The 21,246-nt window shown below is 45.8% G+C and overlaps 1 protein-coding gene across 1 annotated transcript in view; it reads right to left on the minus strand.

The window, feature by feature from the left end:
- LOC119464599 (diacylglycerol lipase-alpha-like) overlaps window positions 1-21,246 on the minus strand; it is a 219,523-nt gene that overhangs the window by 66,361 nt on the left and 131,916 nt on the right. The window contains exons 7-12 of the mRNA XM_049655733.1: window positions 15,517-15,594; window positions 12,744-12,868; window positions 11,866-12,010; window positions 8,845-8,928; window positions 5,916-5,993; window positions 2,451-2,531 (exon numbers count right to left, since the gene is read on the minus strand). Of these exons, the coding sequence (XP_049511690.1) occupies window positions 2,451-2,531; window positions 5,916-5,993; window positions 8,845-8,928; window positions 11,866-12,010; window positions 12,744-12,868; window positions 15,517-15,594 (591 nt within the window). The remainder of the gene's footprint in view (window positions 1-2,450; window positions 2,532-5,915; window positions 5,994-8,844; window positions 8,929-11,865; window positions 12,011-12,743; window positions 12,869-15,516; window positions 15,595-21,246) is intronic.

Raw genomic sequence — 21,246 nt, forward strand, 5'->3', positions numbered from 1 at the left:
TAAATACTGCTTATTAACACCGGCACAATGTGGGGGAGGGGGGAGGGGGGGTTAGCTCAAAAAATTTACTCGCCATTCCGGCCCTGCAAAAGTGATCACGTCATCACGCCAAACCTGCCGTCGCGCGATGACGTCATCGTCAAGAAATGACGTCGCCGGATGACGTCATGCGATGCCTCTCGGCGAAGCCACACACTGCGCGTCCCGCTTCCTTGCACCGTCTCCGGGAACGGCCTATACATTTTTGTGATGGAACGCGGCCACGAAAAGTGCCGACCAACTAGAGGGTAACAGCTTCCCTGTAGTAAGCACTTACCGCCTTGGAACTTAGAACTCATAATCCAGCGGCAATGTGCGCTTCCGAGCGGAACACGCTAGGGACACCGTGCTATGGTCCGAGATTCGGGATTGGCGATTTGTACAGAGTATTGCGCCTAACACAGACTCTGAGACTGGTGACGTCTGTGCACGTGTTTCGAAGGTTACGAAAGCGATAATGTGGCGGACAAAGAAGGCAGTTCGTGTATCGCAAAGAAGTTGTGCTTCACAAGATGGCGGCGTAAGCTGCGAAAGCCTGTCGAAGTGAATGAGTGGAGTGACAGCTAGCGGAATAGCTGAAGACTGTTCATGTTCTTTTTTTTTTCTTGCATGGAAATCCAAGGAATGTCATAGGCGTGAGAATAATTGCAAATATAAGCAGAAGGAGCTTGCTACTTTTTTCTTTACTCCGTCCGTTTCTTTGGAGCGTAAATCAGAGTATTCCGGTCTCCGAATTCTTCCCTCATTTCTGTAGTTGGTATTGCATATTTTATTCCTTCACTGCATAGGTTTCGTAGCGTATATGTCTCTGAATTATTCATAACGGGGTTTCCTACACTTCAACTTCCTTCCCGTCTTCTGTCGTTATCTGTCAGCGTCATATTCGCACGTGCATTGCTTTGTATTCTTTCCTTTGCGAAACCCTTATAGCGTGCTGCTAATCACAATCTCGTTAGCATACTGCTGCACAATTTTGTATACTTTTGAGCTGGAAAAAATAGAAGAGGAAATTATAAATAAAGTACGTTAAGGAGGCTGAACTACGTCTCGCTCAAAAACAACAAAAGCGCATCTAAGCACCTTGCAGGCGCGAATATTATCTCGCTTAATTTAAATAGAGTATCTGAGGACGGCGGCAGGGGCCAAGTTTTTAAACACTTGCTTTGACCTCTCTAGAGTAGCATAAACTGGTCGGGGATGTCGTTTCGCCATCTTACTGTGACTCCTGTTGGTTTAGGCGCGATTTGCCTGTTTTCTGGCCGAGTTCTTGTCAAGAGATTATCGCTTTTTTTTCTGTCTCTTGTTTCCTCTGTTCGAAGTAAGAATATCTTCTTAAGATGAGCTCTGCAGCAGTGTGACGTAATCAGAAGCGGGGTAAGTTAAGAATTTTGCTCGCTAATATGCAAGTGATTAATGCCAGATCATTCTATAAAATGTCTATAAAATGCTCTCCATAGAAACATTCGCACTCTACAGAGCTGGCAGTTCACAGAAGGCCTGCAGGATTTTCTCTTTGACTTGTCGTTTATGTACCACAAGTCAAAGAGAAGGATTACCTACACTACGTAGATAGTCTATGTACACTACACTAGTGTAGATAAACTGTCTTCATAGACAATCTACGCTGTAAAAACTAGCCAGAATTACGGGAAATATTTTGCCAGCTCTATATCCAAGCGGCTGACCGTCAAGGTGATTACAGAGACGCCGCACGCTGCCTTGTCACGGCTGGCTGTGGTGTGCACGGGTTGTATGACGTAACCCGTGACATACTCCACACGGCCGCCAATCGAAGAGCGTTATTATCGCGAGCAAATTTGTGTACTTTCTTTCTTTACTTGCGTTCCTCACCGGTCTCTCCTGTACTCTGTGTTCACGACAATAGCGACATCTTATCTATACGCCGACGGCTTGTGAAAATGGATAACAGGCTGACCGTCAAGGTGACGTCTAGTAAGTATTTTACAGTCTAGAAGCATTGGCATTGTACTAGACACTAAATACTTACATTAGCTTTCTATGCACACACGAAATCAAACTTTTTATCAACCTCTTAGCCTTACTAAATCGGCTCTAGAGATAAAAGAAAATACTTGCTTTTTTCGGGAGGCGTCAATAAAGTTATTTATATTCTCATTTAGTCTGATTTCATTTTCATTTACCAAAAACTACAGCTTTTTGTGACAAATAGAATTTTCATATATTTAAAATTGATTGGTTGACTGATAGATTAATCGATCGATTGATATGGATTTATTTGAAGTTCCGGCAACTATATTGTCGCCAGCGTCTCCCGAAACGGTGCATTGCTAAATGACCCAATAATGATAACAGCCAGTGATATGACAGCATTCCGAGAATAAAGTATATATCTCGCGAAATTACATAAAGTCATTGCTTTGTACACTTACCAGGCTGTAGTTGAAGGCCTGCGACAGAATCCCTTCGTCCACCAGCTTTCGCTTGATGTACTCGGCGGCCTGAACCATGCCCTGGAATGATACATGTGATAGTTTTATTGCGATAGCAATTATATGGACACTCAAAGAGTATTTCTGCCGTCGGCGTCGGCGTCGCCGTTCGCCGTCGCCGTGAGGTTCCGTATGACGTCAACGGCGATGAAAACATTGCCGCTCGCCGGACGCTGTATGTGCGAGTGAAAGGACGCGAGGGACGCGCACTTTCTCGAGGAGCGAACGCACGGCGGAGAACAAACCCACGTTCTGCGCCGTGCTCCCTGAAGGGCTGTAGAATTAGGCGTCTCTTTCCTTCTTTACAATCACCATATATATATATATATATATATATATATATATATATATATAGAGAGAGAGAGAGAGAGAGAGCAAACGCGACTTCTTCCGTCGCGCGAAAGGCACGAATGTGTGCAATGTGCAAGGCGAGAATGTGTTAAAGACTTCCAACGCTGCTCGACAAGTTTCCCGTTCTGATCTCGTCGAAAACCTCCGCGCTGCCCCCGAGAGGCCCTGGTAACAGTCACGAACGCCGCCCGCGTTCGGTGCGAACGCGGGCAAAACGGCGACGGCGTCGACAACAGTTCTGCGCGTTGCTGGTGCTGCTGCATGTCCAAGTTTATAGAGCTGATAAAACTACTATCCTTCTATCGATAGTACTATCGCCTTTTGGGTGAAACTGCGACATTTTTTTTCTGAATAAAGTTATTTCCTCATCCTCCTCTACCCGCCGCGGTTGCTCAGTGGCTATGGTGTTGGGCTGCTGAGCACGAGGTCGCGGGATCGAATCCCGGCCCCGGCGGCCGCATTTCGATGGGGGCGAAATGCGAAAACACCCGTGTACTTAGATTTTGGTGCACGTTAAAGAACCCCAGGTGGTCCAAATTTCCGGTGTCCCCCACTACGGCGTGCCTCATAATCAGAACTGGTTTTGGCACGTAAAACCCCATAATTTAATTTTTAATCCTCCTCTCGGATTGGGTATGTTGTCACTGTGACATAAATGGATAGAGAAGCCCTAAATGTATTTAGACATGAGTCGCACTTCCCTGTGCGTACACGCATCTTCCATCACCATTCCTCCATCGACAAGCTTATCATAACATCGGCTTCGTTCTCACGCCATCGCTGCGTCGACGTGTCACACTGGATATGCGTTCGCCTGATTTGCTGTTCGCATTTTCATGTAACTAGTGAGCGGTGTAGTGAATAACGTAAACAGTGTGCTAGATGATAGTTAAGACCTGCGCAGTACACAATTTGTACACATCGCGTACAGCGTCTAACTAAACGCTTTAATTTCAATACGACTCACACAGAATCAGCTATGTGCGTTAGATCTGCATACGCTTATAGTACGTAGTGGCACGGGAATACGCAAAGTCGTGATGGGCAATTAAGGAGTCTTTGTGGCGAGGGGACAAAAATAAAATTCGACAATTAATGACGTGCCGAAATGAGCTTTCGCAGATTATCATGTTTTTTATCACTGCTTCAACTAGAGCAAATTGCACGGTTCAATGTTAAGGCAGTGACAATGAATGCTGCTATGAACGTTTGTCATATCAATATGCTATTAGAATGATCCCATAGTCATATGCTTGCGTTGAATTACCTTTGAAACTATTTGAAACCAAAAGCCACTGAAATGGGCGCGTTCAATGGCTCCTTCCTGCAAGCTCCTGGATTACAATGGTCATTGAAAGTGACCGTGTGACTTCGGCATCAGAACAGTGATCCCAAGCAAACGTTCGCTTGCTCCGGACGCTATTGCGTAGATCTGGCTCACCCACGTGATGTTACCGTACGCCATTCGACGTGTGTGAAGTACGTAATGCCTTTTGTGCGTTAAGAATTAGCATCAAACATGGCGGCATCTCCCGCTTGATTGCGAAATGTCCCGATAGTTGGGCTCTCGCGATCGTTTGGTCGCCAAGAAATGGTGAATTAGGCTTTTGCTTTCTCTCAACTGAGCTGACACGCCATAGTTACGAGCGCATGGAACGTCCAGTTTCGACGATTCCGGCGTCCCTAGGCCTGATGAGACGCGTCGGCACAGAAACGGCAGGATGATGAGGCCTCGATTGTCTTGGCTTGGAGAGGTTCGACAAAGAGGTAGCAGGTGGCACACGTCTGTTCTCATTTTCCTTAGGTTCGCGCTCCCGCAGGTTGGGAGCGTCCAGGAAAGTGCTTCGTGTTTAATCACGGCCGTCGTTTAATGTACGTGAGGCACCGAACGCTATCCTAAAGCTGTAGAAACCAATGAAAGTTCTGCTTAAAACGATTCCTACAGCGCATGGGATCCGCATAATTAAAGCGATAACCTTCTGCTGCTCGTCCCCCCTTTATAAATTCAGCTCCACAGCGGACGAACAACAGAAGGAAGGCTTCAACTTACACAATCGCTGACTTCCAACTGAGGGTTTATTAAAAAGGGCATATATATATATATATATATATATATATATATATATATATATATATATAACGTTTACCATTACGCAATCACAACAGCACTTTGTGAAATACTCCGGACTTTGTTATGGTTTTTTTTCTGCGTTCGTTTGTGTTTTAAGGCTAGTTTGCAACTCCTTGCATACTTTACTAATATCATTACGTACGTTTAGCATTATGCATTCACAACAGTAGTTCGTAAAATATTCCGCCCTTCGGTATCGTTGTTTTTTTCTACCTTCATTTGTGTTTCAAAGATAGTTTGCAACTCCTTGCGTACCTTACCAAAATCATTACGTGCGTTTACCATCATACACTCATAACAGTAGTTTGAAAACTACTCCGCCCTTCGTTATCGTTTTCTTTCACTGCATTTCTTTGTGTTTCGGTGATAGTTTCAAGATATTTGAATACTTTACCAAAATCATTACACAGGTACGTTTGCGATTATGCAATCACCACCATTCTATGATGAAATATTCCGCTCTTTGTTATCATTTACACTATGCATTTATTCTGCATCACTTTGTATTCTGTGTCAATGGCTATATGTTGTACCTACTGCGTCATCATGGTTGCTAGAGGGCCTCGTCAAGCTGCTTAAACCAGCCTTTGGCCCTGGCATCCAGTTCCACATTGTACTTTCGAATAAATAAAGTGATTTGATTTGATCAAAGATCTATTCTTTTATCCAGAAGATCGCAGAGTAAAAAGTACGACGTGCCACCATGTCACCCGAACAAGTACAGAGCAAGAACAAAGCATCTACAAAGCACAGGAATCAGCCCAAATGTCACCAGATGTAGTCACAATAAACGTATACACAGTTGCAAATCTTCTCATAGCGCGCTAACGCTGAAATACTATCGAATTCTCATAGATATTGATTTGATTGCTTGTCTGCGGCATTCCCCTTCACGTGACGACAACACACGCCGAAGCACGCACCTTGTGACCCAGCCAGTCCTCGTGCGGTGGATTGACGGGAAGTGGCTCGCCTTCGGCGTTCAGGTCCGTGAGCACGTCCTGTCAATGAAGGTGAGACAAGCAAATTATGTACTTTATATGCGAGGAAACACTGATCGGTCATTCCAGATAATGGCCAAGACAGCAGTTACCGCTGAGGCAGAACTGTAAATTATATAACAGTAAACGGCGGCCAGACAACGCCCTGCGGCACATGGGCACCTTCCCTGACGTGGAGGAGAGCCCGCCAGACTTACGGAAAAGCACCTCATTTGGGACAGCAAAACGCACAATATCACACCCAGCAAGCACCTTCGGCAGGAACAAAAAAGGTCTTAAAACATTTTTCAGACCTTTTTGGGTAGAAACAGAAGAGTGGAATTGGATTGGGCGAGGAGTGGATTCGAACGGTGGGCGGTCTAGAACACCATCGTCCGGCCTCTAACTCTCCTGGCTCTCGCGAAGAAGTCGGTGCTATTCAGCCAGTTGTAGGTTACCACTCCTCCTAGGAAGCTGTCTCTATTCAACGATATACGCGGTGGTTCTCTTATCCCTCCAAGCAACACGCGAAAGCACCATGCCGGAGCAATAAACGCTTTGTAACCATTATTATCATATACTTGCAGTCAGGAAGTGCATTCGCGCACTACATTCTGGACGTTAAATAACTAACAATATCTTCACGGCATTACTTCTAAATGTATAAAGCGGTAGTTTACGCAGTAGTATCTTACGGTTAATCGAATCAAACGCGCATTAGAGCCCACTGGTAAAAAAAATACGGGGTTTGACGTCTCAAAACCACTGTAATGCAGAGCAAGACAATGTAAATCCGGGCCAATTGCATATCAAGCACAAGAAATTCTTCACGCTGAATTACCAAACCAACTTGCCGAATGAACCGATTTATTCCACATCTTCGACGTATTCAGAGAGCCTACGCGCTGAGCCGGCTGATCCTCTCCGTGTAGTGCATAAACACAGCAGCTCAGCATGAACTCTAGTGCCCACAGCACCTATGCTAGCACCGGAAGGCAGAACGTTGGCCCGGCACCGCCACTGAGGAATTGAGCGTAGCGTTGACGGTGCGCCGAATATACAGTCGGTGAGAACCTAACACCCGCCTTCAGAAATGCGCCTTAACTGGAAGCCCAAGCTTGACTTGGTCACAATAACGCTTGACGTGAACGCGCCGAAGGAAACACAATGAGCGCGTCCTGGGCGCGCTCACGGCACGGGTAATATAGGTCACGTAAAGCATGGGCCTCAAGTTCAGGTGCATTTGCGAATGCGCGAGTAAATATTTCAGTACTAGCTCCGCCCACAAAGACGCAGTGGTCCGGCCCGCCACCTCTGAAAGAGATCCGAGCCAGCCAGACTCCGCTCCCAGCTTAATGACTTCACTCTGCTAATGTAAATGCCAGGCTAATTACGAAAGAAAAGGTAGTTGTTTCTAGGTAAGATATTACCATTGGCTGGGGGCTCATATCAGGCTCAACCATAAATTTTGCGATAGCATTCAGGTTTCACCCTAAAAGCAGTGACACAGTGCAGAGAAAACGGACATTTTAATCACTCCAAGCCTTTCGACGTCACGGAAATAAGCGAACCTAATTGGCTTGTGCATCTATGCAAATTGTGTTCGAGTTGGACAGCGTACATACGGCATTTTATTATTAGATTGTCACCGATTATAGATGCGCAGACTTTGCTTCGTTTTCTTTTATTTCTTTTTTTTTTTTCACACGCACATGACATACATACACTTACGCACGCGCTCATGCATATACATCTACTCAGCTCCTCGCTGTATTTGTTGTATTTGAGGAGAATTTTCGTTGTCTTCTTCCTGAGTTGCGCATTATTTTTCTCCATTGGTTACAAAGGACCTACGTTTACAGCCTAACTGCAGCGTTTGCCCCGAAAGCACAATAGTCTCACCTGACCTAACTAAACGGGTCGAACAGGTTGAGACGGACTTTGTGCGCTAATGCGTAACAACGTTTTCTCGGTGTCATACACAGACCGCGCAGGGAGCAGGCCCACGCATCAAATAGCTACAACACCGCCTAGCACAGCTGACCTAAAAAGGACCGCACTCGACAGCTCTCGCGAAAGCGGACGCTCCGTAACTCCCTTTGATGGGCTGTAAAGCTCGATCGATCAACGCTTTCGCGGCTAGCGTGACAGGACCGCAATTCCGCAATTTCGAAGCGATTACCCGTGCGGCGAACGCTACGGCTAGCGTAGAGTACAATAGGAAGTTAACTTTTGTACAATGACACAAAAAAAAACTGAAAAAAAAACACGTTTTTATAGATTACCCACTGCCTCCACGGTAATGTCAAGAACGAAGTGTCAGATGACTCGGAACGCAAACGTAAGGAGTGCTGTCAGGGGAGTTGCTCTTGCAAGTGATTTTGACCTCCATGACACCAAAAGTAGTTGGCTGATTCGCGCTACGTGTAAAAATAGAGATAGAGTGTATAGACACGTAAGCACAAAACTATGGCGTGTTCTGGTGGCCACTCCCCGTATATTTATACAATAGAGGATTTGTGACAATGTTGACATTTTTTGCTAGCAGAGCTTGATAACAGAGGCATATATACCTTAGATTCCGCGCGATAATGGCAAATAGGATGATTATTTAACGAGGTTTTACTACAGTTGACTGTTTAGTGAATTACTTTAGCGGCATGTTGTCATTCTGCATGGGCAGTGTGTGCTTATAACTGCTACAAAAGCTGCGTTCGCATCTAGCGTTTTCATTTGTCAAGGTGTAGCACATGCGTCAACAGGAAACCGAAATACCCGCAGATCCCGTGGACAGCGAACACAGCACAATATGAGAAGGCGTACTTATCATACCTTTCCATAACATTTGGTGCCATATGCACCCACTGCTCACCTGAAGCGATAACGTCCCCCGTACCGAGACCACGACTGTCCGCTTCTCATGGTCCACGGCTACGAAGAATGGCGTCTCACCGACCTACCGTGCAGATAAAAAAAGCAAGAAAAAAATTGTAAGCCCTTCCGCTGGGGTGGAGATGGAAGACCAGCGAAGCTACATGTGCTATGGTGGGAATTGTGTATTTCCAATTATGGTTATTAAGATGTGATGGTGTAATTGGTTATTTGAACTATTAAAGAATGAGAAATATATATGATCCTGTGGTTTTCACTTATTTAGTGACCACAGGGACCATAACCTTATGGTCGCTACGGTGCACCACCATAGCCTGTACCGCAAAGGTTGGCACGTTCTTCATAAACACATCATCAACGCCGCGCGCGTTCGGTGCGAACGTGGGAAAAACGCCGCCGCCGTCGACAACAGTTCTGCGCATTGTTTGTGTGACCGCACACAACCGCTGCCAAAACGCTGGCGTGAGCAAGCACGCCAGCAGCAGCGGACGAAGGTTCATGCAGTCTATCGCTTCAACGGAAACTGAGCAGCGAAAGTACAGCGCATACAAAGGTAGGAGTAGTGTTGCAGATTGCTTTAAAGATACGGTGTGCGCGACCACTCGGCGCCGCGGAAAGTACAAGTTACTCGCAGAGCAGAAGCCGCAACCCCCCCTCTCACGCTGCCTTCGCACTGTCCTCCTTTCGCGTGGGAAATTGAGTCGCCAGTTCCCTGTCGCTCGTTGCGTTGTTCCTCCGAACGAACGGCACGCGGCCGGGTCATGGCGAGTCGTAAGGCCAACTGATAAGAGCGCTAGCGCGATGTCTACATGATGGGACGGCTAAACGCCGTTGTAGACACTGTAAGGGGAGAAGCGGGCGAGAGCCCAGAGAGAGTCGGCGGCAGAGGCCGGCAGGGCTGCGTACATGCGCCGCAGTGGGAGAGCGGGCACGCACACGCACACTCTAGGCAACGCCTCCTCTAGAAAGATGCCTGCGGCGTCGCTCGCTCACCCATTGTAGCCGTCGCGCCTTGAGTTGCGGTCGGCTGTCGAGCGATGGCGCCAGCATCTACCCTATCTCCGCAGGGTGTTGGGGTGGTGCGGTGTCACGGCGGTAGCGGCGTCGGCGGCCATGCGGTGGTGTGCGCATGCGCGCATGTGTGTATCAAGCGATCACCGCTACGATCGCTAGCTTTTACCTCGAGTGGAAAGGAGGAAAAGGGGAAAGGTAAGGGCAGCAGGTTTTTGGCGCACGTGGCAGGCATCTTTCTAGAGGAGGCGTTGGTCTAGGATGCCTCGATGCCCTCCTCGCCCACCGCTCCCCTTCCACTGGGAAGTCGCATTTGCTCTCCGCCGTGCATTCGCTTCCCGTGAAAGCGCGCGTCCCTCGCCCTCGCGCACTTTCACTCGCACATACAGCATACGGCCAATGAGAGTTTTTTTCTACATCCGGACGCGACTTTCGAAGAGCGAGCTCTTAAGAGCGTCGCTGTAAAAATGTTTCACTTGCTGTATGAAGAATAGTCAACACATCAATGACATGAAGTCTAGACACGAAATAACCGAATTCTCTTGTACAGCTAATGTCAACATTGGCTAATGTAGCTAAGCCTCGTTTCTGAGTACTAAGTGTCCTAAGCAAAGGATGAGTTAAGCCCGTTTCACATGGTGCGATTTTGTTTGCGAATTCGCAGCTGCGGGAAATAGGCCACCAGACCCTTCGTGCGTGCGATTTTTCGATGTTCGGCGTGCTGAACTTCTCTGCGAAAACTCAGATGCGGTTGAAACAGACGACCAATAGGAGGTGGCTCGCTTTGTTTATTTTTTTGTTTCGTTACCTACGTTAATAAAGCTTTCGGGAGTTTAAATATATAGTTTAGAAACATTGCAGAGCCGTTCATTTAGAAAAAAAAAGTTGGTAAAACATACGCCGAACAATATACGAGTTTGTAAACCCTGTGCTACGAGTATACGAAAAACGCAGCTTCCGTGGATCCATAAGAAACGGGATTGCGAATTTCACATTTTCGGAAATCGTAGCTGCGAAAAACACCCTGCCAAATCGCACCATGTGAAACGGGCTTCAGTTGGTTGCACCAGCGTTCGTAAAATATAAAAGTCAAGAACAGCCCAAAAAATCGGAAATCAGGTCCATCGCTGCTGTGTTTCATCAGCACGTGGTAATAGGTGGTGTCCAAATCATGGCATCCGTAAGTGTTTCCAACTCTGCAATTGTTTTAGGCACATTCGACTTGCAAACGCATGCCCTTCGAGAAAGGTTTCTATTACTTGGAGGAAGCCGCTGCTGGGCACCATGTATTAAGTGAGGGGAGAGCTTGGGTATCCTTCTGTTTACGGATCTTTGTTCGGAAAACACAAGCGGAGCTATTGAAGTCGAAGATGTTGCGCAAGCAAAAGCCACGAAAATCCAAGCTATTAGCCGCAGACTCTGAGATCCCTGTGCGGCGCTGTGCTGCTCAAACGATTCGTGCTTGGTTTATAGACGGTACGGAGGCGTAGGACTCGCACTTATGTAAGTCGGATGACGGAAACGTCGGGGAGGTTGCACGTAGACGACGACTACAGGCAAAATAATAATAATAATAAAAACGTCTGATGCATTTCGTTGAATATTCATTGCTTTCGTGGCTCGGAGCAGTAAAAGTTTGAATCAGCCAGCGAAATCTTGCATTTATTCACTATCGTCGGGAATTACCACTATTAAAATTCGCAATAACGAGGATCGGCTGTTCAACGTCTTCCGCTAATCCGATCCTTCACGTTGCGATATATGAGCTTCTCGTAACCCATTTCGAGTCGAGCGCCTCTACTACGAACGCATCTACGACGAATTACCTGTATAACGAAGGAATGATTCTGTCCCGGTTCTGCTGTGAGCTGTGCGATGCGCGAACTTTACAACGAAGTGACCTGTATAACGAATGATTTTGGAAGTCCTTGCCAGCACTTCGTTATAAAGGCATTCGGCGGCATACGAGATTTCGAGAGGCTGCACTCACGTCCACGTGGTATGTGACGTAGACGACCTCCATGTTGTGGTTGTTGACCATGTGCTTGAGCGCCGCGTAGTTGCAGTAGCAGCAGTTGTCCTCCACGACCAGCGCCCGGTCACGCTTTTTCTTGCGCGTCGGGAAGCAGCAACACCTACACCGAAATGAGGGGGATAAAAATAAATGGAAAAGAAAGAAAATTGTTGGGAGTAAGCACCGAAGGCGACATCTCTTGTCATGGACATGCTAAGAGTTACGCTTGAAGCGAGTACCTCAGAGGCCCACAACATTTGATCAACACCACATAAGTTTGTTTCCGAAGTCAATTTCTATTCATTTCGAGCAAAATGTTTTATTCCTAGCGGAGAAAACAGGCCAAACTTTGCTTCTTTGAAGTTCACGCCGAAATCTCAGTGCTTGTACGTCTGCGTGACATCACTGTTTCCAAAGTATTTTTTTTTCTTTTTTTTGGTACTTGGGCCATTTTGAACCAAACAAAAAAAAATACTCGGAACTCATTAGGTATAACCTCTGGTTCCATTAAAGTGATGTGTGGTTCGCCTTTTCCTACAAAAGAAATTAACTTTGACCAAAATTTACATCACAGCGAGCTGGTCTTGGTTCGTACTGGCGTCTCTTCTCGCTAACTAAGCCTCCTCTCCCAGCGAGTTAACCGTCACTTTGCATTGAAAAATCAAAATTTTAAAGAACAGATGAACCTAATACTTCGATTTAGTGCGCTTTTAATATTACTTTGCAAAAATTGTCCGCAGTAAATGTTTACGCCTGCACCGATAGCATGGGTGCACGTAAATGGCGGCCCACGAGGGCTACTGACGTCTGATGACGTCGCAACGCCCGTGCAGTCAGTACACGACCCACCTTACCTGAGGCTCGGAAAGAGGTGGCAGCACCCGGTGCTCCCACGTGTCATCATGTACATGGGCCAACCGTAGACGCCCAGCGCGTAGTGCATGTAGTGCGTGATGACCATGACCGCCTCGCAGACGTTCTGTCCACCATGCATGGGATGTGGAGAGGAATCGAGGAGTGAAAAAAAGAAGATAAAAACACACAAAGAAACAAGAATAACACAAGTCGTTCAGCGCGAACCGATGCTTCTGTGGCAACACTTCATTTAAGAACCAAGAACTCCAACGCGCACTTTATATAACTTCCGTTTTCCACGCAACGCACCGAATTATCCCCACACGATCATCCAAACCTTGCCCACGCGTACAACTTGGCAATCCCAACTCCTCCTCCAAATTCGACTGCGCCAGCTGCGACATTCCTCTGAAATATTTTTCGTCTACATTTGGAGCGACAGTTTCGAAGCGGGCATTCTCTGCCGCGTCTAGTCGCAATGACAACTTCATTCTAGAAACAAAACGCGCAGACGTTCGCAATGGACTAAGCTACGGGAACGGGCAATTGTTCGACAAGCCGATATAACAACCTTCTTCCAAACAAGCAGCCAAAAGGTGAAATGTTCAAACAAAGCTCACGGACTGCTGCGACGATACTCACTAAACACGTCCGTCCATACAGCTAGGCTGATTCTTAACTGAAGACCAAAATTGTGTAGCGCACATGGGGCCTGCCGACAGAAATTCGCGTGTCTGCTCCCTATGCCAGGACGCGTGCAATCCATTTCATCGTTTCGCGTATCGGTTACCCGCATAAATTCGCACGATGTACACGATTTGACGCACGTTGACTCGAACAAGCCTCAAAGTCGTATATATACATTAATTCCTGAGACAAGTAAACACGCGCATTCTCCTACAGCCTCGCCTCAAGTTGTTCGTTTGTTATCTTTAACCGGCTCCTTCTATCCAAATATTTTGCTAGGCACCGCCATAAAGAAGCGACGAGGACCGGCGCTATATAACCTTCTTATATGAAAACCCGACAGTATTCCCTCGGGCCATTTCTGCTGCTCGGAAGGAAGAGCGAAAAGACGTCGCGATAAAGGCGAGTACGCGTACGTGGAATCGGGCAAAATTGAAGAATCCCCGACGGAGCTCTTCTGGTTCCAACTGAATTCCAAAGACCTCTATACGAGACGGCGAGAGGACAAAAACACAAACTGACAGGACGTACGCTAACTACCTGCTGAATTTTTACTTACGAAAAAAAAAATGCAAACGGAAAACTGGCTTTCGAGAACACCGAGTCACCAGACTGTCAAATAATAACGGGATAAAAAAAAATTACGAGCACTCTGCAGGGAACAGACGTTAAGTCAACGACACGAAATACTTTTAGGGATATACACAAGATTAGGAATAAAAGAAAACACCAGATTGGGAATAAAGCAAAGCTATAATAACGCTCACGTGAATCGCGAGTATTTCCTTTGCGCGAATAAACTTCGGTGGGTAGCCCTGGCGCATGCGTCCTGTTAGTACTATTGCGTTTTTCTCCACATCGACTCGTACAGCTCTTTTAGCATTCGATAGACGCGGCCGACTACACTACTGCTCAAACCATGATACTGCCGCTTCGACTGCTCCGTACTTAGATTTCACGTTTCGATTGAACGCGCGCTTGTACGGTCTCTTGAGGGAACGTATTCGGCGACGGTACCTTTCCGCCGGCGTTTCACAATCGCTCGTCAAAGCACCGGAAATAAAGGACTGCGAAATGCTATTTCTGTATGTTGAATTTGTTCCTATGTTTTTGTCCATTCGACAGCTTCCGTTTTTCGTCAGTTCTCTTTCTTTCTCCGTCACCGCTACAGCCGTCGCGTTAGATTATAATCATCGTCGTCCTCACCATGACCATCGTCGTTATCATGTCCACTGGTGGTCGAGGGCACCTCGTATCGATTGCAAATTGCCTATGTCTTGCCACAGCTGACACCATTACTTCCATACACTATAAGACACCATAAGCTTCCTGCAAGTTCCCTAATTTCAGGACGACACCCAATTTTCTGCCGTCATCGATTACATTTGCCGTCTTTGTCATCCGTTCGGCGACTCTAGCGGACAATTGGCTATCTCTCCTGCGCATCTTGAGAGTGCTGCTAGTCTTAGAAATTCCGCTAAGCATACTTGACTTCACCCATCCTCGGCTTCAATTTGTGGGTTTCAACGTGTGTGTGTTTACAACGTGTGTTTACAACGTGTGTTTACAACGTGTGTTTACAACGTGTGTTTAGAAATTGTTAATTAAAAAGTTAGTTATCATATTTGATTTACTTATGGAAGCTATCGTTGAAACTTTTCTTGCTGCTTATTCCCGCCAAGCCACTTTGCCTATCTGCAACAACCCCTTACAGAAATCATTTTACCCTTTCTGTTGTGCTTCTATTGACTCTATGTTGTCTTCAGTAGAAAGTCCGCTGAGATTATATTAAATAGCTTGCATTATTTTTGCAGGGGACGGTGGAGGCATAGATACGACAGTTCGTTTTGAAAATAAGTGTTCCGCTGGAAAAGTACGTGCCTACTCCCACATCCGGGTCGTACTACTTTTCATGCGGGCTCAATTTCGGTTTCTCTTCCCTGCAACCAAAGTCGATCACAAAAGAAACATTTGAAAATAGATCATTAGAGTGCCCGCATGCTCGTCATGGCAACATGTATAAAGATGGGATTACAAGCGGATTAACGGGAGCAGCGCGCATCAAATGCGGGCTCGCCGACCTACCGGATGATTGACGTCCAGGAACCTGGTGGCGGGAGTGACGGCGACCCCGGAGAGAAACTGGTAGGTGTCGTTGCCCTTCTGCGGTTCGGCAGGAACGGGGGCGACATGCGATGCGGGCATGAAGCTTGTAAGCGACACGCTGTACGACACGTTGTGTGGCAAGAGAATTCTTTTGGGACAGTTGGAGAAGCACATTTGAGAGAAGGTGAAACGCGAAACACGGGACTAAGACGAATACGAAACTATAGACCAATGGCCAATGTCTACAGAGTATAGACACATATTGCCTTTTAAGACAATAGACGGAGACAAAATACCAGACGGGACTACAGTCCCGTGCGTCCTTAGTCCCGTGTTTTGCACTTTAGTTTTCCAGACATGATAAGCAGTGGTGCAACAACGGAATCCAGAAATAGCGTCTTCACCGTGCTGAAGACAACAGAGATTGCCGAAACATAGGCTTAATCTTGTCGATCTTGCCAAGTCTAAATCATCGTATGAACACTTTACCTTTATTACATGTTATATAAACCTTCCAAGTCGCACGTTGAATGGACATCAACGGAATACGCTAGGTCAGTTTAGACCAATAAAGGGTTCTTTCAGAAATCTATTTTTGTTAATTTCGCAGAAAAAGGTTCACCACTGCGAGGGAAAAATAAAGGCCGAACTTTTCTTTCTTTAGTTTCGCGCGCGAACTCCAGCGTCGGCACGTCATTGTTACGTCACGGATTTCAATGTACTTCCATGTACTTTTGGCCGTTGTGTGCCGACGTCAAAATTATCTGCACTTGCTAAGTCCAGTCTCTGACTCTTCTACAAGAGAATGTAGTCTATCTAATCCGGTGAAAAAAAAAACAGTAATAGAAAAATCAACAAGGCCACAGCAGATGTCGTCAAAATCGAGAACATCACATTGAGCTAGTTCGGGAACTTCGACGTGGCGGCGCCACCGTTTGTCCATTTTTGCATCGTTTCTGGCCTCTAAAGCTTCCTTTCAAGGTGAGGAAATTTTTTTGTAAAAGCATATATATATATATATATATATATATATATATATATATATATATATATATATATATATATATATATATATATATATATGAGCGTCAATCCGAGCGTCAATGTACCGTTCTGTTCTTTATTATTGTTATTATTATTTATTATTATTATTATTATTATTATTATTCTCGTTGTTGTTACTATTATTATTTTTATTGATATTATTGTTGTTCTCTATATATCGAGCAATACCATAAGGACAATTCCTCTCTAAACACGAGAAAGGAAAAATTGTAATGAGCAAAATTCGCCGGGTTCGGTCGGAAGAGCTTTGTCTACGCTGTGCTGCTCCACGTAGATTAGGGAAAATATAATTGGGAAAGAGTGAGCATATAACGGTGCTATGGTTAAGCGAAACTGTGTACAGTGAGCATATTTTCAAGCGCGAGTTCAAGTCGATTAGAACGTGCTGTTGTGTTTCGCTGTTCATCACTTGTATAAAGCTGGTTTGATTCAGGCTCAAAAACTTACATTTGGGACTGCATAATGCTTAAAAGAAGCTACAGAAATATTTAACATGACATTGCTATGCATATGCGCACAAAAGCAGTAAATCGCAGTGTCATTTTTTGTTTGTTTGTTTCCTGTTGCTGAAATTTAAATTTATACCAATGGTACAAGTGCAGTGTGGCAAAACACAAGCACCTTCCAAGTGGCGATAGAGCCTGAAGTCCAAGTAGCTTTTTAAAAGTGTTCAGAGAGCTCTTTTTGTGCGTCTTCTTTCTGGGGTTTCATGCGCCAAAACCAGTTCTGATTATGAGGCAGGCCGTAGTGGAGGGCTCCGGAATAATTTTGACCACCTGGGGTTCTTTAACGTGCACTACAACGCAAGCACACGGGCGTTTTTGCATTTCGCCTCCATCGAAATGCACGACCGCCACGGCCGGATTCGATCCCGCGATCTCGTGCTCAGCAGCGCAACGCCTTAGCTGACTGAGCCACCGCGGCGGATTCTTCTTGTGCTCTAGGCATTACATTTTCCCGTTCAGTGCACGGCGTGTAGTTATATCTGCGGATATCACGGGCGCAATATATCCTTTTTTTCTTTATTCTCGTGTTTTTATTTCTTTCTCAAGCTGTATGAACGTATCGAACTGTAAGAATGCAATGAATAAATGACTTCCCATATGGCGGTCGTCAGAAAAAATGGAGTGTGAAGTTGCTGCGCCATTCTTTTTCTTCCTCCTCGTAAATAAAAAAAATCAGGTGACGGCGACGCGAGAAGCAACAGGCGAAATAGCTTAAGGCGAAAGTATACAGTAAACTTACATGAATGAGGAGGTGATATGCGAAAATATGCTAATTGTTCTAAGCATATATTATAAACGCGACCTAATTTGCTCAATATATATATATATATATATAAGCAAGATACTTGTGCTAGTTGGTCACAAGGTGTTCTAGAACGCAACTTCCCTGTACAAATTTATACCCAAAAGAGCGAGATGCACACAATTTGCTCGGATTCCGTCGTGCAGATGATGGAGGACTGCAGCTCAATTGTGCAAATAACTGCGGCTTCTCCAGTTCATATTACTTTCACAGCAAGTGTTTATCCCCAAACCCAGTCCGAGTACACTCCAGTTTCAGAACATTTCGCCTTCGCTTCTTTCTCACATGCTCAAAGGATTGGGGTTCAAGCGATCTTAATTAGAATACGCCAAGCTGCTACGAACACAAAACCACGTTTCTGTAACGCCATTCTACTCAGCTTCCCCCCCCCCCCCCCACTCTCCACTTTTCGCCTTAAGCTCCATTCTCTGGCTCTAGCTCATAGACAGCACAGACAGAAAGAACAACTAAAAGAAACGGAAGAAAACATGGGAAAAAGCGTCCACTCGCTGTTCACTTGCCGCTTTGGCGTAATGCGGCTTTCGAGACACCCAGCTTGTTCCTTATACATTTTTTTCGTCAAGCGTTCGGCGTCTGCTTACTGATGGAAGAAGCGTGCACAGGCAAAGGAACCAAAGCAACTACTTAGCGAACAGGAAATGAATTCGCAAAGTAAAGAGATGCACATGTATGCGAAATAAGGGAGACAAGGAACAAAAAATGGCTGAAGAGAAGTAAAGGAGGGAAGAAAAGAAAAAAAATGCAGAAGCATGTAAGGAAGGAAGCAAGCAAAGAAGCACGAAAGGCAGGCAGCAAGTAAGTACACAAGGAAAGAATGAACCAAGGAAGAAAGAAAGCGAGAATGGAACGAGGGAAGTGGAACCAGGAACCACAATTATTCCTTAAAGACTACATCGCAGGTCAAAATCGATGCACCTAGAATGTAAAGCCGCTCGAAGAAAGAGGTCATCTTCTTTGCTATCCCAGCGTCTAATACTTGTACAGCTTCTAACATACCCAGGAATGGTGGACATTGCCGCTGCGGCAGTCTGTTGAATTTCGCCGCAACACGCCAGCGTAACACAATGGGCCGCACTTTCAAAAAGTGTATTTCGAAAGACCGACCTAGTTTCTAGCATCTGTGGTTAGCAACGTCGAGCAACTGTTAATAACATACGCACTTATGACACTTAGTCGTCAATTAGTGTTACGTAATAGCAGTGTTTTGGTGAGCTCCAGAACACTAGTATAAAGCAGCTGCGAAGTTAGGACAAAGCGCCGTAAATGCTTATGCTGTTAGAAGGAAGAACCCCCTCGGCAGGTATACTTTTGAAACTTGTTGAAAATCGACCAGTCTTCTGAAACATGCTTCTTTTTTCTTTCTTTATTTTTTTGAAAATGTACCTCATTGATGGGGTGATGGTAAACAGATCAGTGAAGGGGCAATGTCAAAAATTCCTGCAGATGACAAAACATAAAATCGGTGCATTCCCCGAGACTAAAGCCTGATCAACATGATCAGCAGTTTTTATGAGTACGAGAGTACGTACGTGTTTGTTTCCATACAAGTATATTTGCATACAAGTATGTTCCTGTCTTAAGAGACAGGAAGAGAGCAGTGTGGATCAGAGAGCAAACGGGAATCGCCGACATTCTAGTTGACATTAAGAGGAAACAATGGAGCTTGGCAGGCCATGTAATGCGTAGGATGTATAACCGGTGGACCGTTAGAGTTACAGAATGGATACCAAGAGAAGGGAAGCGCAGTCGAGGACGCCAGAAAACTAGATGGGGTGATGAAGTTAAGAAGCGTGCAAGCGCAAGTTGGAATCAGCTAGCTCAAGACAGGGGTAATTGGAGATCACATGGGAGAGGCCTTCTGGTTAGTATTCAGCCTTTTCTTCATGAAAGCTCGCGTTCCCGCCGTTTTCGTGCGAAAAAAAAAGTAAACCCGGCCACGTGACTACAAGCTAACCGCTACTGTACAAACAGGTGCACCTTTCACTTGCTATGGCGGCGTCCAGCGAAGAAGTGCGATCGTCTTTGCTATGTGTGGTATAGTAGAACATGGCGCCAGGGAATGACAGAATATGTGCGCGACAGTGTACGACGTCATTTCAAACATACGCGTGCTTTGTTTTCACTGCAGTTCAGGCACATGCGTCGCCTTTTTGCCGTCAGTTCTTTTGACGCAATATAGACACAAAATAACAAAAGTGACGGTAGCAGTATCATGAAAATGATACTTGAGTACATAATAGCGCGCCAAGAATCGACGTAATAAGTGACGTTGTACCCAATACGGCGATTCTTGTTACGCTATTCAGAACATAAGTATCATTTTCACGATACTGTTACCGTCGCTTTTGTTATATTGTGTCTTCTTACGATGTACGTAATTCTTAGTGTTGTGTTACCCCATATTTTCTATCAGCCTTCTCGTAAGCCCTGAGGGTAAAATAAAAAATAAATTATGCGGATCCCTCGCAATGTGGGAATCGGCGTAAGCGAAGCTTTCTGTGCTGTTTGCTTTGATTCACGAGAATTAGCGGTGACGTTGAAGGTGCATATTTAATTTCTTCCGCGTTTAGTACAATACGCGAGTGGTGAGTTGACGGTAAAGGTTACCTTGCGTGCACCACTGCTGTTTGTCTGCGTAATACGCAAAACACGCAGCGAGACGCGTTTTGCTTGAGGCGTTGTTGTGGGCCACTGTTCATAACCTCTGCGAAGGCTAACATTGTCATTGCCTCACACGTCAGATTTCATAGTGGCCAAAGTGTTCAACCTTAAATAAATTATGGGGCTGCGCATGCCGTAACCACAATCGGATTATGACTCACGCCGTAGTGGCTGAATACGGATTAATTTTGACCCCCTGAGGTTCTTTAACGAGCACTTAAACCTAAAGTACCCGAGCGTTTTTGTATTTCGCTGCCGTCGAAATGTGGCTCGACCTCGAACCCGCGACCTCGGGCAATGTCATAGCCGCAAGGCTACCATGGCGGGCACAGCAGTGTTGATTTGACGTGTGACCACTTCCGTAGAGTCGCCCAGACCCTACGGTGTGCTTTAATGCGGCTCGGCTTCTGCACGCCCTGCTTACGTTGTCCGCTTGACGAATTCGAATGGTGTTTATTTTCAGAATGGCAGAAACATACGCCACCGTACCTCGAACTTGAATTTATCCAGTTTGCCCGCAACAGCTGTCGTGTCTATAGTAGTCACGTTTCCTCGCATTCTCGAGTCTCCTTTTCCCTCTCCCGCCCTCCCCCACATCTATGGGAACTGCGAACGAACAGCGGCAAGGCTGTCGTTCACTCGTTTCGTGGCTGC

Source organism: Dermacentor silvarum, chromosome 9 (genome assembly GCF_013339745.2).
Source record: "Dermacentor silvarum isolate Dsil-2018 chromosome 9, BIME_Dsil_1.4, whole genome shotgun sequence".
Lineage (NCBI taxonomy): Eukaryota > Metazoa > Arthropoda > Arachnida > Ixodida > Ixodidae > Dermacentor > Dermacentor silvarum.